The 14,779-nt window shown below is 45.3% G+C and overlaps 1 protein-coding gene across 4 annotated transcripts in view; it reads right to left on the minus strand.

The window, feature by feature from the left end:
* The window catches only part of LOC143983794 (sterol O-acyltransferase 2-like), a 306,186-nt gene that overhangs the window by 14,645 nt on the left and 276,762 nt on the right, over positions 1 to 14,779 (minus strand). Inside the window, exon 15 of one of the 4 annotated variants that reach the window (XM_077483884.1) lies at positions 12,041 to 12,491. The exons of the other annotated variants lie outside the window; for them this stretch is intronic. Within the exon in view, the coding sequence (XP_077340010.1) occupies positions 12,465 to 12,491 (27 nt within the window). The 3' untranslated portion in view covers positions 12,041 to 12,464. Of the gene's footprint in view, positions 1 to 12,040; positions 12,492 to 14,779 lie in introns of those variants that run through there. 4 annotated transcript variants of the gene reach the window in all.

The following is a 14,779-nucleotide window of genomic DNA, read 5'->3' on the forward strand; positions in this document are numbered from 1 at the left end:
TTAGTGTTTAGCAGACTGTACGTCAGTCCCTATACCGCTGAAGGACTGCTGCAGTATAGGGCAGCGGTCAGCAGTGGTGCACGTCAACCCTATCTATTGTGGACCGATAGCGGTCCTTACAGAACAGCAGACTGTACCGCACTCAAGCCTATGTACCGTAGCACCCTATACCAAGTTACCAGTCCTTATAAGAACTTTTGTGGAACAAGCAGGTTGTGTGTTAGTGATTAGCAGACTGTACGTCAGTCCCTATACCGCTGAAGGACTGCTGCAGTATAGGGCAGCGGTCAGCAGTGGTGCACGTCAACCCTATCTATTGTGGACCGATAGCGGTCCTTACAGAACAGCAGACTGTACCGCACTCAAGCCTATGTACCGTAGCACCCTATACCAAGTTACCAGTCCTTATAAGAACTTTTGTGGAACAAGCAGGTTGTGTGTTAGTGATTAGCAGACTGTACGTCAGTCCCTATACCGCTGAAGGACTGCTGCAGTATAGGTGAGCGGTCAGCAGTGGTGCACGTCAACCCTATCTATTGTGGACCGATAGCGGTCCTTACAGAACAGCAGACTGTACCGCACTCAAGCCTATGTACCGTAGCACCCTATACCAAGTTACCAGTCCTTATAAGAACTTTTGTGGACCAAGCAGGTTGTGTATTAGTGTTTAGCAGACTGTACGTCAGTCCCTATACCGCTGAAGGACTGCTGCAGTATAGGGCAGCGGTCAGCAGTGGTGCACGTCAACCCTATCTATTGTGGACCGATAGCGGTCCTTACAGAACAGCAGACTGTACCGCACTCAAGCCTATGTACCGTAGCACCCTATACCAAGTTACCAGTCCTTATAAGAACTTTTGTGGACCAAGCAGGTTGTGTATTAGTGTTTAGCAGACTGTACGTCAGTCCCTATACCGCTGAAGGACTGCTGCAGTATAGGGCAGCGGTCAGCAGTGGTGCACGTCAACCCTATCTATTGTGGACCGATAGCGGTCCTTACAGAACAGCAGACTGTACCGCACTCAAGCCTATGTACCGTAGCACCCTATACCAAGTTACCAGTCCTTATAAGAACTTTTGTGGAACAAGCAGGTTGTGTGTTAGTGATTAGCAGACTGTACGTCAGTCCCTATACCGCTGAAGGACTGCTGCAGTATAGGGCAGCGGTCAGCAGTGGTGCACGTCAACCCTATCTATTGTGGACCGATAGCGGTCCTTACAGAACAGCAGACTGTACCGCACTCAAGCCTATGTACCGTAGCACCCTATACCAAGTTACCAGTCCTTATAAGAACTTTTGTGGAACAAGTGAGTTGTGAATGTTTAGCAGACTGCAGCAGAAGGGCAGCAGTCAAGTATAATATCCTTTCTATATTTGGAAGAAAGAATATTATACATGTACAAGCCTATTACTGTACCACTGATACCAGTCCTGAAAAGAACCTTTGTGGAACTAATAATAACAGCAAGTCTTTAAAATTACCCTCACTGCCTGACAACACTGCTTCCTTCCTGTCCCTATACAAATTGGCAAAAAAAGAGAACGATTAGTGGTTACTGGAACAGCTCTTTTGTGGACCTTGATAGTAACAGCTAATGATGATGATGATGATGATGATGATGAAAGACTAATCTGGCTGTCCCTGTAGCATACACCGTCCTTTCCCTTTCTCTAAACTAACAAAAGACACTCAGGCTGCTGCAAGAATCAGCAGCACAGCAAACCTATCAACACCTAACACCTATACCAGTCCTGAAAAGAACTTTTGTGTACCAAATAGCTAGTGGTTTATCTCTCCCTACTCCACACAGGAACCTGTCCCTATCTTAACAGAAGAAAGAATGTAAAATGGCCACCGGATCGGGTGTATTTATAGGTTAGGGGGAATGTACAAGTGTCCATGTGCTGTCATGTCTCAATTGGCTGTCCTGTATCACATGATAAACGTGTCACCAAAGGTTAAAGTTCTTGTATACATTAAACACGTAAGTCCGCCGCGGCGAACGACGGAAAAAGGCGTTCGAACGTGCGGACCGCGAATGTCGGAAATTCGCCGCGAAACGACCGCCGGGCGAACCGTTCGGCCATCACTATGTAGCAGTATAAATTTTGGCCAAAATGTATGAAGAAAAATTACTAATTAGCAAAAATTGCTGACAGAAACAAAGAAAAAAGAAAAAAAATAAAAAAAATAAAAAAACAAAAAATAAAAAATCAACCAGCGCTAAACACAATAAAATAAGTGAAAAAGTGAAAAAATGCAGCTAGAATACTATAGGTCAAAATACCAAATCCCACATTACAAAGTAAAAAAGTAACAGTACAGCGCAAATAAATAATGAAATATTAATACAAAAAAGTCCATAAAATGAAGAATAGATGAATAATAGATGCAGTAATCAAGAAGAATCCGCTTGTGCAGTGTGTCTTCAATCAGTATAACAAGTGACGATGTGATCCCTTCACCATTGAACAAGTTGGACTCTCACCTCAAATAATGGACCCCTGATATATCAGACAGGTCAAAAACACATGTTCCCATCAAGGGTAGATCATAAGATTTCAGCAGACCAAACGGGAGTACTCCAAGAAAAGATCCTCCTCCGTGTCATCAGATCAATATGATTTCATGTATAAATATAAAGAACAAGCAAATCTAGTGCTCTCCGTTGATATAAATTTATTATAAAAGCAAATAAAGAGAAGTTACACTCACATTTGTAAGCACTGATCTCCAGTGCCGAGTGCTAAGCAAAGAAACAAATACCATGCGTGGATCAGTGTGTTAGCCTGCGGATGACCAAAAAAGTGACAAAAGTGTCTTCCATGCGTCAGAGGGGGCAGGGTCACCGGGTGGCCCCACCCTCCGTTATATAAGAACTTTCAGAAGAAGAGAAGCGCCACACAGCGGGAGCCTCCCGCTGCACGGAGCCGCCCGAGAATGAAGAAGAGACGCCGTGGAGGAAGATGCCGGACGAGAACAATGGAGCAAGAAGAAGCAGATCGGAGGAAGAAGAAGATGGAGGAAGAAGAAGATGGGGGAAAAAACCGAAGGATGAAGAAGGGAAGACGGAAGAAGACCAGAAGAAAGAAGATGAAAGAAGACTTTAATAAAGGAATTGTCAAAAACTGTCTCTTGTAATTTTTAACACTTTTGTCACTTTTTTGGTGAAATGGTAGGGGTACTTTTGTACCCCCTTACCATTTCACACAGGGGGGGAGGCCGTGCTCTGGGGGCCCCCTTGTTAAAGGGGGCTTCCAGATTCCGATAAGCAGACCCCCACAACCACCGGCCATGGTTGTGGGGATGAGGCCCATGTCCTCATCAACATGGGGACAAGGTGCTTTGGGGGGGACCACAAAGCATCCTCCCAATGTTGAGGGCATGTGGCTTGGTACAGTTCAGGAGGGGGGTGCTCTCTCGTCCTCCCTCTTTTCCTGTGGCCTGCCAGGTTGTCTTCACCCGAAGGGCCTGGTATGGAATTTGGGGGGACCACCACGCATTGTTTTTCTTATTTTTTTTTTTTTCTTAATGCTAACATGACCTGTGTGCAATGCAAATAGCCTTAAAAAACCCATAGAAGACATACAACATTAGAATCCTACTATAGCTTGTAGTCAAAATATTTGACGGGGAATGTATGATTGCAGCGTCATACAGTGAGTTTAGCTGCTCCGTTGAATCTTCTTTAAACATTCGACAGACTCCATAAGCCTTCAATGACAGATTCGACCTTAATTTATTTGGATTTTCAGACAAATGCAATTTTTTTATGAAAAACTAAATAAATAAAAACGAATTTTGTGAGTAACTAAATAAATGAATTTTTCAGACGAAAACTAAATTCCAAAACAAAATATTTCAGTGTGCACATGTCTACTAGGTACGTGACAGTATCAGACAGCCATGAACAAGCCCGCCTCTCCCATGGAGGAACTTTGTTTACATCTGGCAGGCCTTACCCAGGCTGTCAAGAGTCTCCAGGAAGGATACACTCATCTGGAAGAAAAAGTCCAAGCACTTTCTTCACCCACTACCGCCCAGGGGCCCTCTCTTCCATCTACTTCTGCCTCCAGCACTACTTCTCCAACAGTAGTCATGTTGCCTCCAGAACCCAGAGTTCCCACTCCTGAAAATTTTTCAGTGGAACACAGTAAATTCAGGGCATTTCGGAACTCATGCGAACTGTATTTTGCCCTACAACCTTGCACCTTTACTCTTGAGGCTACCAAAGTGGGTTTCGTGGTGTCTTTACTCCTGGGAGATCCTCAAGCTTGGGCTCATCGCTTGCTGGAACAGAAAGCCGAGGTGTTAACTAACCTGACCACCTTCTTTGACATGACGGCCCAGCTCTATGAGGACCCACAACTCTCCGCAACTGCAGAAGCCGCCCTGCATACCCTCCAACAAGGGCATCGGGCTGTAGAGGACTATATCGCGGAATTCCACTGTTAGGGTGCAGATACAGACTGGAATAATGCGGCCCTCCGTTACCAGTTCCGTATGGGGCTCTCCGACCCCCTGAAAGATGAACTGGCTCGTGTAGGAATTCCACAAACCTTGGATGTCTTGATTACCCTAGCCATTCAAATTGATCGGCGGCTGAGGGAGCGAAGACCTGAAAGGTGTTGGGTCCACTCACCCCTCCTGGATGTTGCCCTGGGTTCCTAACTACACCCATCCGGCCCCTACTTCCAGTCCTGCCCTGGCACCTGACTCTCCCGAACCCATGCAGCTCGGAGTACTTCGCCCTGCTCTCATGATGGAGGAACGCCAATGTCGTTGGTTCAACAACTTATGCCTTTACTGCGGAGAACCTGGGCACTAAGTCAGGAACTGCCCTACCAAGCTCCGTAAGTGCATGTCTGGTGCTACTAATGCTTGGCTTAAGACTTCCTCTCACCTCGCCCTTTCTGTCTCATTGCAGCTCCCAGGAAGGACTTTGCAAGTCCCCGCTATCATTGACTCTGGGGCTTGTAGTTGCTTTCTGGACTCCTCTTTTGCCAGTAAACATCAGATCCCTCTGCTGTACAAGACCCAAGGACTTTCTATCCACCTGGCCGATGGATCAGCAATAAAATCTGGACCAGTTATACAAGAGACTGCTCCCCTTTCAGTTACTATCTCCAACCTGCACCAAGAACTGCTTTGTTTGGGCATTATCTCATCTCCATTGTTCCCTATCATTCTTGGCATGTCATGGCTGCAGGCCCACAACCCTGCTATAAATTGGCTCACCGGAGAAATCACGTTCCCCTCTCCTTATTGCCAGCAGTTCTGTATCCTAAAGAGTCCCGGCGAACCTTCTGCTCTATTATGTCTGGACTCAGACTTCGGGGACTGACTGGCGAAGTTCAGAATCAATCCTGACTACCTAGACGTCTTTAGTAAAAAGAGGGCAGAAGCCTTGCCACCCCATCGGGCATATGACTGCCCCATTGAGCTCCTTCCCAGAGCCAAAGTTCCCTTTGGCAGGATTTTCCCACAGACCGAATTGGAACAAGAGACATTGAAAATGTACATTGATGAAAATCCGAGGAAGGGTTTCATTCGACCTTCCACTTCCCCAGCAGGTGCAGGCATCTTTTTCGTGGAAAAAAAAAAGTCCATTCCCTTCGGCCCTGCATAGACTATCGGGAACTGAATAAAATTACAGTTAAAAAACAGTACCAGAGTTATTTCAGAGACTGGGAACTGCCACTATTTTCACTAAGCTGGACCTCTGAGGGGCCTACAACCTGATCCGTATCAGAAGCGGGGATGAGTGAAAGACTGCATTTTGCACCCGCTTTGGGCACTTTGAATACTTGGTAATGCCCTTTGGGTTGTGCAATGCCCCCGCTACCTTTCAGCATTTCATAAATGATGTCTTCCGGGACTACTTGGATTTGTTCGTCATAGTCTACTTAGATGACATCCTCATTTTCTCCTTCTCTGGACTCCCACCGTAAACATGTTAGATGTGTCCTGGCTCAGCTCTGACAACACGGACTGTACGCTAAGGCTGAAAAATGGCCGTTTGTGCAGGAAAGCATCCCATTTTTGGGCCTAATCATTTCTGTAGAGGGAATTAAGATGGATCTACAGAAGATTTCCGCAATCCTTGACTGGCCAGCCCCCACGGACAAGAAAGGGGTCCAACGTTTCGTTGGCTTTGCCAATTTTTATAGAAAATCTATTAAGGGATTATCTGCTATCATCTGCCCTATAATGAAACTAACCAAGCAAGGGGTGCATTTTCATTGGTCCCCGGAAGCTCAGGCCGCTTTTGAGTCCCTTTAAAAGACTGTTTACTTCCGCTGATATCTTGAAACACCCTGATTCCTCCTTGCCATTTGTCCTGGAGGTAGACGCCTCAGAAATTGCCTTTGGAGCTGTACTCTCCCAGCGACAAGGGACCAAACCCTTGCTATTTCCAGTTGCCTTCTTCTCTCGCAAACTGTCTCCCGCGGAGAGGAATTATGATGTAGGCAATCGGGAATTACTGGCCACAAAATCTGCCCTGGAGGAATGGCAATACCTGTTGGAGGAAGCTGCTCATCCTATCCTGATTTACACAGAACACAAGAACCTGGAATATCTGAAGTCCGCAAAGAGACTGAGACTGCGACAGGTGGGCTCTGTTCTTTTCCAGGTTCTCATTCCATGTCATCTATTGGCCAGGCTCCAAAAACACGAAACACTCTCCAGGATGTTCCATAAATCCAAGGAAACTTCACCTCCTGACACTATTCTGGCCCTGGGGAACTTTCTCCTGCTACAGGAAGATCTGCTCAAGCGGATTAAACAAGCCTCATTGGGGTCAGCACCCACTGTAGGAGCAGAACTACAGGCGAGGGATGGACTGTTTTGATACAGAAGCAAAATCTTTGTATCTGAAGGCCTATGGGTTTCAATTTTAGAACTTTGTCATGACCATGCATTGGCATGGCACTTTGGTGTCACTAAGACTGCTGATCTTGTCCAGCGCACCTTCTGGTGGCCACAAGTACTTAAAGACTGTAAAAGTTACGTAGAGTCCTGCACTACCTGAGCTCGGAATAAGATCTGTAGATCCAGAGCCTGGGGATTACTGAAACCCCTGCCCATCCCGGACAAGCCATGGAAAATGTTGTCTATGGACTTTATTGTCGACCTACCTCTGGCAGAAGGGCATACTGCCATCTTTATAGTGGTAGATCGGCTGTCTAAAATGGCCCACTTCATCCCGATGAAGGGTACTCCCTCTGCTCCTGAAACTGCACAAATGTTTATCAGAGAAGTAATTAGACTCCATGGAATCCCAGCCAATAAAGTTTCTGAACACGGAGTGCAATTTACCTTTCAATTCTGGAGAGCTCTGTGTAAAACCCTGGGAATTGTCATTTTCCACCGCCTACCACCTTCAGACAAATGGTCAGACTGAGAGGACCAACCAGACCCTCGAGCAATATCTGTGTTGTTCATCCTTTACTCAAGATGACTGGGTCACTCTGCTTCCTTTGGCTGAATTTGCCTACAATAATTCCATGCATTCCGTTACGAAGTTTTTTGCTAATTACGGTTTCCACCCATCCTTTCTTCCCAACTCCATTCCTGAATGTTCTGTGCCAGCGGTCCTGGAAACAATACATTTTTTTTCCTCTAACAATCAGTTACTATAGAAAACTATGGCAAAATCCCAAGAGCACAATAAGGAAGTGTTCCAACAGGAAGAATCTGGGTGAATTGGTACTTGAACCCAGTAACCATGTATGGTTGTCCACTGTAAATCTAAAATTTACTTGTCCCTCCAGGAAGTTGGGTCCCAAATTCTTGGGCCCTTTTCCTGTAAAAAAATAAAAATAAAAAAAGATTAACGAGGTGGCTTATGAGCTAGAGCTCCCTGATTCACTCAAGATCCATTCTGTTTTTCACGTTTCCCTGTTGAAACCCTTTGTCTCTAATCCTTTTTCTGACCGTAACGTGAATCCTCTGGATCCTGTAATAGTGGATGGTGAGGAAGAATTCGAAATCAAAGCAATCTTGGATTGTAGGAAAAGGAATAATCAAGCTCAATTCTTGATCAAATGGAAAGGCTATGGCCCGGAAGAGAACTCTTGGGAGCCTGAGGAAAACATCCACACAAAAAGTTTAATCTAAGCCTTCAAGAGATCCCACCCTGAAAAATGGACCTGGTTGGGCATCCAAAGGCTGCCCCTTGGGGGGGGGGGGGCAATGCCAGGAAGATCCTGCCAGTGACAGACCGCCTGGGCCTTCCGCCGTGCGTTCGTGCGTGGGTGTGCGCGCGAGTGTGTGCATGTGTGCCTGTTGGCACCAGACGGCTATTTAGTTCTGATGGTCACACTGAGATCTTGCTGTCTGATCTACAACGTGTGTGTATCCTGACCCTGAGAACCTGTCTCCTGTGCTTACTTACCCGGCTTATCTACCTACCATCCCATCCATGCTATCTGCTGGCACCTGACTTTGGCTTATCTGACTACCCTTCTGCTTGATCCTTTAGTACCTCTGCTGTCCACCCGATTACCGACCTGGCTTGCCCGACTACCCTCCTGCTTGATCCGCTGGTACCTCTGACTACCTGATCACCAGCCCGGCTTGTCTGACTACCCTGCTCTCAGCATCCTGGTTCCTGGTGCCTGTCTGCTGTCCAGCTTCCAGCTGTTGGTCCAGCTCCTGCCTGCAGTCCAGTTACAGCCTGAAGTCCTGCTCCAGAGTCCTGGTTCCTGCTGCCTGACTGCTGCTCAGTTCCAGCCTGCTGCACGACCTGCCGATCCAGCTCCTTCTTGGTGCCAGCCTGTCTCCTGACCCTGTTGGAGGTTCTCCTACACAGTGCTTCCTGGGTTCCAGATCCATTCCCTGCTGTTGATCCTGCCAGGCACTCGTGCCACTCCCGACTCTTGTGCTTGCTGTATACCCTACCAGGGCACTCGAGTCGGAGCCTCAAGAGAGGTCTCTCCCTGCAGGTCGGACTCATCCACTAGGCACGTGACAGGGGGCCTGGGTGGAGTTGAGGACGGTCCCGGGTTCTTCTATATGTCCGGTTGCAGCTGTGGGGGAATTTTGCCAAGTTAAGCCTCAAGGCCAGGGGGGTTTTCTTCTGACATGAGGATGGGACAGCTGTGTCATGCTTTCAGTTTCAGGCGGTGTTCAAAAAATGTTTGGCAGCAGGGTTGAGGGCGGAAAATTATTCTGCTCACTCGTTCCGCATTGGAGCGGCCACGGAGGCAGTCTGGTGGGGATTGGATGAGAAGGTGGTTCAAAGTATTGGACATTGGGAATCAGCGCGATTTAAATCATACGTCTGCCCCCACCTGTTGTAGTTAAAAAAAAAACATAATGGGGGGGATTAGTGTTCGTGGCTCCTCTCTCTCTCAGCTTCAACAAATTAATGTTGTTCGTTCGAGTGGGTCATTTGCCTAGGTGCCGGGGTGATGTGTTTTCCCTTCCCTCCCCCTTTTTCTATTTCTTTTTCTTTCAGATTCGGAAACCTGCTTGGTGTTGATCCTGGGACACTCCTATGTGTATTGGGGTGCCAGGAGGGCAGATGTCAGGAAGGATGGCAGGTTGTTGGGTTTGTCTGGGGAAGAGGGCATAGTACGCTGGATTGGAGTCCCGGGCATACTATGGTCCAGGGTAGTACCTGAAATACATAGGTACGCTGGATTGGATGTGGTTCTGCTACATGTGGGGGGTAATGACCTTGGTTTGCAGTGTGCAAGGGAGCTAGCTGATCAGGGACATCAAATTTGATTTGTTATGACTGCAATCCTTTTTCCCTGATAGCATTTTTATCTGATCTGATATCGTGGCCAGGATTGCTTGGTGTTTGGCTTGTTCTGTTGCAGGTTTTAACAGAGCCAGGGTGAAAGTCAACAAAGCAGTGGCCACGTTTTTTGTACGGAATGGGGGTTTCGCGGTTCGTCACCGGGATTTGGAGGAGGAAACATGGCGTTTTTTATGTTCTGATGGGGTTCACCTGAATGCTATTGGTATTGACCTGTGGCAGCTGGGTTTACAGGATGGTGTGCGTTTCAGGTTTGGAGAGCGACACGCACATAAGGTGTCACGTGTGTGTGTGCTGTGGCGGGAGGTCTATGGGGTCTTTGAAGGTGGTGCTGAGAAATAATGGAGATTTAAGGGGGGTTGGGCCCATATGGAGTATGGGCGTCTTTTCCCTTAAATGGTAACAATGGTGTGTAGTAGGTTGTATCTGGAAGGAAGTAGCTGGTTGCCCCCGAGCTTGCGTAATACACGGCGTGGGGCCTTTTATGGGTGTACCGATACAACTAGTTGGTTGGAAATTATAATTTGCCTTCAAAGACCTCTAGATCAGGATGGTTTAATACTGATGTGTATTATTTTGGTTGTTAATGTTTATGTAAAATGCATTGTATGCATTAAGTTATATGTTTGTGTGAATTTTGTATTTTATTTGTTGTAATAAAAAGGCTGCTATGGCCATTTGACTCCAAAGAATTGTGTCATCTGGTCAATTGCTGGTAAGGATGTAGATGGGAGTAGAATGTTTATTGACGGGGGCCTCACAAATATGCACATCCCTTAGGCCGCGTACACACGGGTAGATTGTCTGCCCAACTTTCAGCGGACAATCCGCTCGTGTGTGGGCTTCAGCTGACTTTTTCAGCGGACAGTCTGATGGACTAAGTCTTTCGGAATTTCCGTAATTTTGTCCGTCCAAACTTGGTTTCAGCGGACAGTCCGCTCGTGTGTAGGCAAGTTGGACGGACTAAGTATGGCGCATGCTCAGAAAGGATTTACACGCCGAAGGTTGCATTGCAGTGTATTGGACGTCGTATTTCTAGTCCCGTCGTACGTGCTGTACACGTCATTGCGCAAGCTTTCAGCGGACTGTCTGTTCATCGTGTGTGGTCAAGTCCGTTCATTTAAAAGTTGGACGGACTGTCTGTCGGATTGTCTGACGAACTTAGTTGGGCAGACAATCCGCCCGTGTGTACGCGGCCTTAGTCAAAAAGATTGCTAAAAGGATGTCAGTGTTGACTTCAACAGTGAACCAATGGTTAGCAGACGTTAATGCTCATATTTCATATAAAATATCTTTATCTCCATAGGGGATGTCCAGCTAAATGCCATAAAATTTAGGACACAGGCTTATATCAAGGTTTTACACGTGTGGATATGGAATTGTAATTCCTGGTTCCCATACAGAAGATGGAGTTACCATCTTTAAACCTAATTTACCTATATACTGTACAATACACAATGCACCACTCCATTTAACAAAAGTTGATTGTTGTGTCAAATTTAGTTGGAACATTGTCAGCTGAACAAGGCCTACAGTACATCCATTAAGATGCAGACAACATTGGGCCATTCTGACAGCCAGCGACACTGGCTGTCAGAATACAATAGCTTGGCAGAGAAAATTTGTCTGTCCACACTTTTAGCATGTATGAAGGAATCTGTTAAGCTGGATATCCAATAGTAGAATTTTGTTCACTGTCATTTTAAGAATGTTTGTTTGATTTCCTAATCATTAATGGGGTCAACTAGATGTTTGGTTTTGTTCATATTGATGTAAAAATTTGAAGGAGCCGGATGGAAAATAAGACCCCTGGGTGTTCAATTTCTGAATATTCCCAACAGACAACTCAGTATTCAGAAATTGAATGCCCAGGCGTCTTATTTTACAAACTCTTCATACTCGGTAGGTCCTTCTATGCTTCACTAATATTCTTTGATTGTAAAATATTTTTTTGAGCAATATTAAAAATAAAAACAAGTGTATTTTTTTGGGCATATATTTTGACAATTTGTAATTAATTGTAACTCTGTAGTAAGTAATCCCATTTTTGTTGTTGTTTTTTATCTCTCTTAGTAATCCTTTCATACAGCACTCTAGAATCTTCTGAAGAAGCTCACTCGAAGCGAAACATGTAGAGCGGTAGTGTCTGTATATGTACATGAAATGAATTTGATATGAAACAAGGGATTATTTATGATAATTTTTTTATTGTTATTAATATAGTTTTTCTAATTAAAAAATACTATATATATTTTTTCTTTGACACCTATAAAGTCAAACAGTTTTCCCTTTTCCATGTATTCTTCGTCACATTTACACTGTTATACAAACTGTACACTCACTACTTTATATTGTAGCAAAGTGTAATTTTTTCAGTGTTGTCACATGAAAAGATATAATAACATATTTACAAAAATGTGAGAGGTGTACTCACTTTTGTGAGATTCTGTAATTTACATCAGGTTTTCAACCCTGGTCTACTCTTAAATTGAACAATAAGAAACTGTTTCCATAAGCCCTACTATAACCACTTCAGCCCTGGAAGAATTTACCCCCTTCCTGACCAGAGCACTTTTTGCGATTCGGCATTGCGTAGCTTTAACTGACAATTTTGCGGTCATGCGACGTGGCTCCCAAACAAAATTGACGCGCTTTTTTCCCCACAAATAGCGCTTTCTTTTGGTGCCATTTGATCACCCATGCGGTTTTAATTTTTTGCGCTATAAACAAAAAAAAGCAACAATTTTTTAAAAAACACATTATTTTTTACTTTTTGCTATAATAAATATCCCCCCAAAAAAAAAAAAAAAAAAAAATATATATATATATATATATATATATATATATATATATATATATATAAAATTCTCCTCAGTTTAGGCCGATACGTATTCTTCTACATATTTTTCGTAAAAAACAAATTGCAATAAGCGATTATTGATTGGTTTGAGCAAAAGTTATAGCGTTTACAAAATAGGGAATAGTTTTATGGCATTTTTATTTAATATATATATCTTTTTTTAAATGGCGGCGATCAGCGATTTTTTTATCGTGACTGCGACATTATGGCGGACACATCGGACATTTTTTACACATTTTTGGGACCATTGTCATTTATACAGCAATCGGTGCTATACAAATGCACTGATTCCTGTGTAAATGACACTGGCGGTGAAGGGGTTAACCACTAGGTAGCAGTGTAGGGGTTAAGTGTGTCCTAGGGGCTTGTTGCTAACTGTGGGGGGGCATGGCTGTGTTTTACTCATCACTGATCTGCAGAGATCAGTTTCACTGTTACTAGGCAGAACAGGGAGATGCTTGTTTACTTTAGCATCTCCCCGTTCTTCCTCTCCGTGAGGCAATCGCGGGTATCTCCGCAGAGATCAAGTCCACAGGACCCGACTCGGGGAGCTTCCCGCTGTCGCGCAAGCGTGCCCCCGCAGCCTCTTAAAGGGCAACGTACAGGTACGTGATTATATTCCTGTACGTGCCCTTCTGCTGACGTATATCGGCGTGAGGTGGTCGGGAAGCAGTTAAGACAATGCAGAGTTTTGTAACTAATCAGTTAACAATATCTGCACAAGACCAAACCAGATAATACCAGATCAAAGATAAGTCTATAGTATAGAGTATTTTCAAAAAGAACCAAAAACACTGCGCTATTCAAATGTGTAGACGGTATACAAATAGCAGCTAACACAACATCTAGGTGTACAAATGTGGCATAATAAATTTTGTGGAAAACAGTGTAGCGCTTATTTGTTTTTACCACATTACAATGTGACCAATGTAATCAGTGCATACATTAAACTGTGCAAACAAATAAATACATTTAAACACTCTTTGTTGTATATGATAAACAAAGCTGGAATGTCCAAACAAATATATAAATATATATATATATATATCAAAAATAGATACCGTATATACTCGAGTATAAGCCGAGATTTTCAGCCTCTTTTTTGAGGCTGAAAGTGCCCCCCTCGGCTTATACTCGAGTCATCGCTGTCTGCCCGCTCGATCAGCGTGTCGAGCAGACAGACAGCGGCCATTCTATTCAAAAGCCGCGCCTCCGGCTCCGCCTTCGCCTGTGATAGGCGGAACACTGAATTTCCCAGCAGCCTGTGTTCCGCCTATCACGGACATCGTATCATCCTCGTACTACGGACGAGGATGATACGACGTCTGTGATAGGCGGAACACAGGCTGCTGGGAAATTCAGTGTTCCGCCTATCACAGGCGAAGGCGGCGGCGCAGCTTTTGAATTTTACAATGGCCGCCGACGAAGAGGGCACGGGACGGAGGCAAGGCAAGGCACGGCACGGCACGGGACGGGACGGGACGGGGGCAAGGCAAGGCACGACACGGGACGGATGCAAGGCAAGGCACGGCACGGGACGGAGGCAAGGAGGCAAGGCACGGGACGGAGGCTCGGGACAAAGGTAGGCTGGACACACACACACACACACACACACACACACACACACACACACACACACACACACACACACACACACACACACACACAGATGGATGGAGACACACACAGGGATGGATGGATGGATGGATGGAGACACACACACACAGGGATGGATGGATGGATGGATGGAGACACACACACACAGGGATGGATGGATGGATGGATGGAGACACACACACACAGGGATGGATGGATGGATGGACACACACACACACAGGGATGGATGGACGGACACACAGGGATGGACGGACACACAGGGATGGACGGACACACAGGGATGGACGGACACACACACAGGGATGGACAGGCATGTCTCACCCTCGGCTTATACATGAGTCAATAAGTTTGCCAGTTTTTTTGGGGGTAAATTGGGGGCCTCGGCTTATATTCGGGTCGGCCTATACTCGAGTATATACGGTATATATCAAAAATATTCCTATGTTTTCCTATTTTTGATATATATATATTTTTTTATATATTTGTTTGGACATTCCAGCTTTGTTTATCATATACAGCAAAGAGTGTTTA

The sequence above is a fragment of the Lithobates pipiens genome, unplaced genomic scaffold (assembly GCF_037356315.1).
Source record: "Lithobates pipiens isolate NorthernLeopardFrog02 unplaced genomic scaffold, aLitPip1_a1.2 Scaffold_16, whole genome shotgun sequence".
Classification (NCBI taxonomy): domain Eukaryota; kingdom Metazoa; phylum Chordata; class Amphibia; order Anura; family Ranidae; genus Lithobates; species Lithobates pipiens.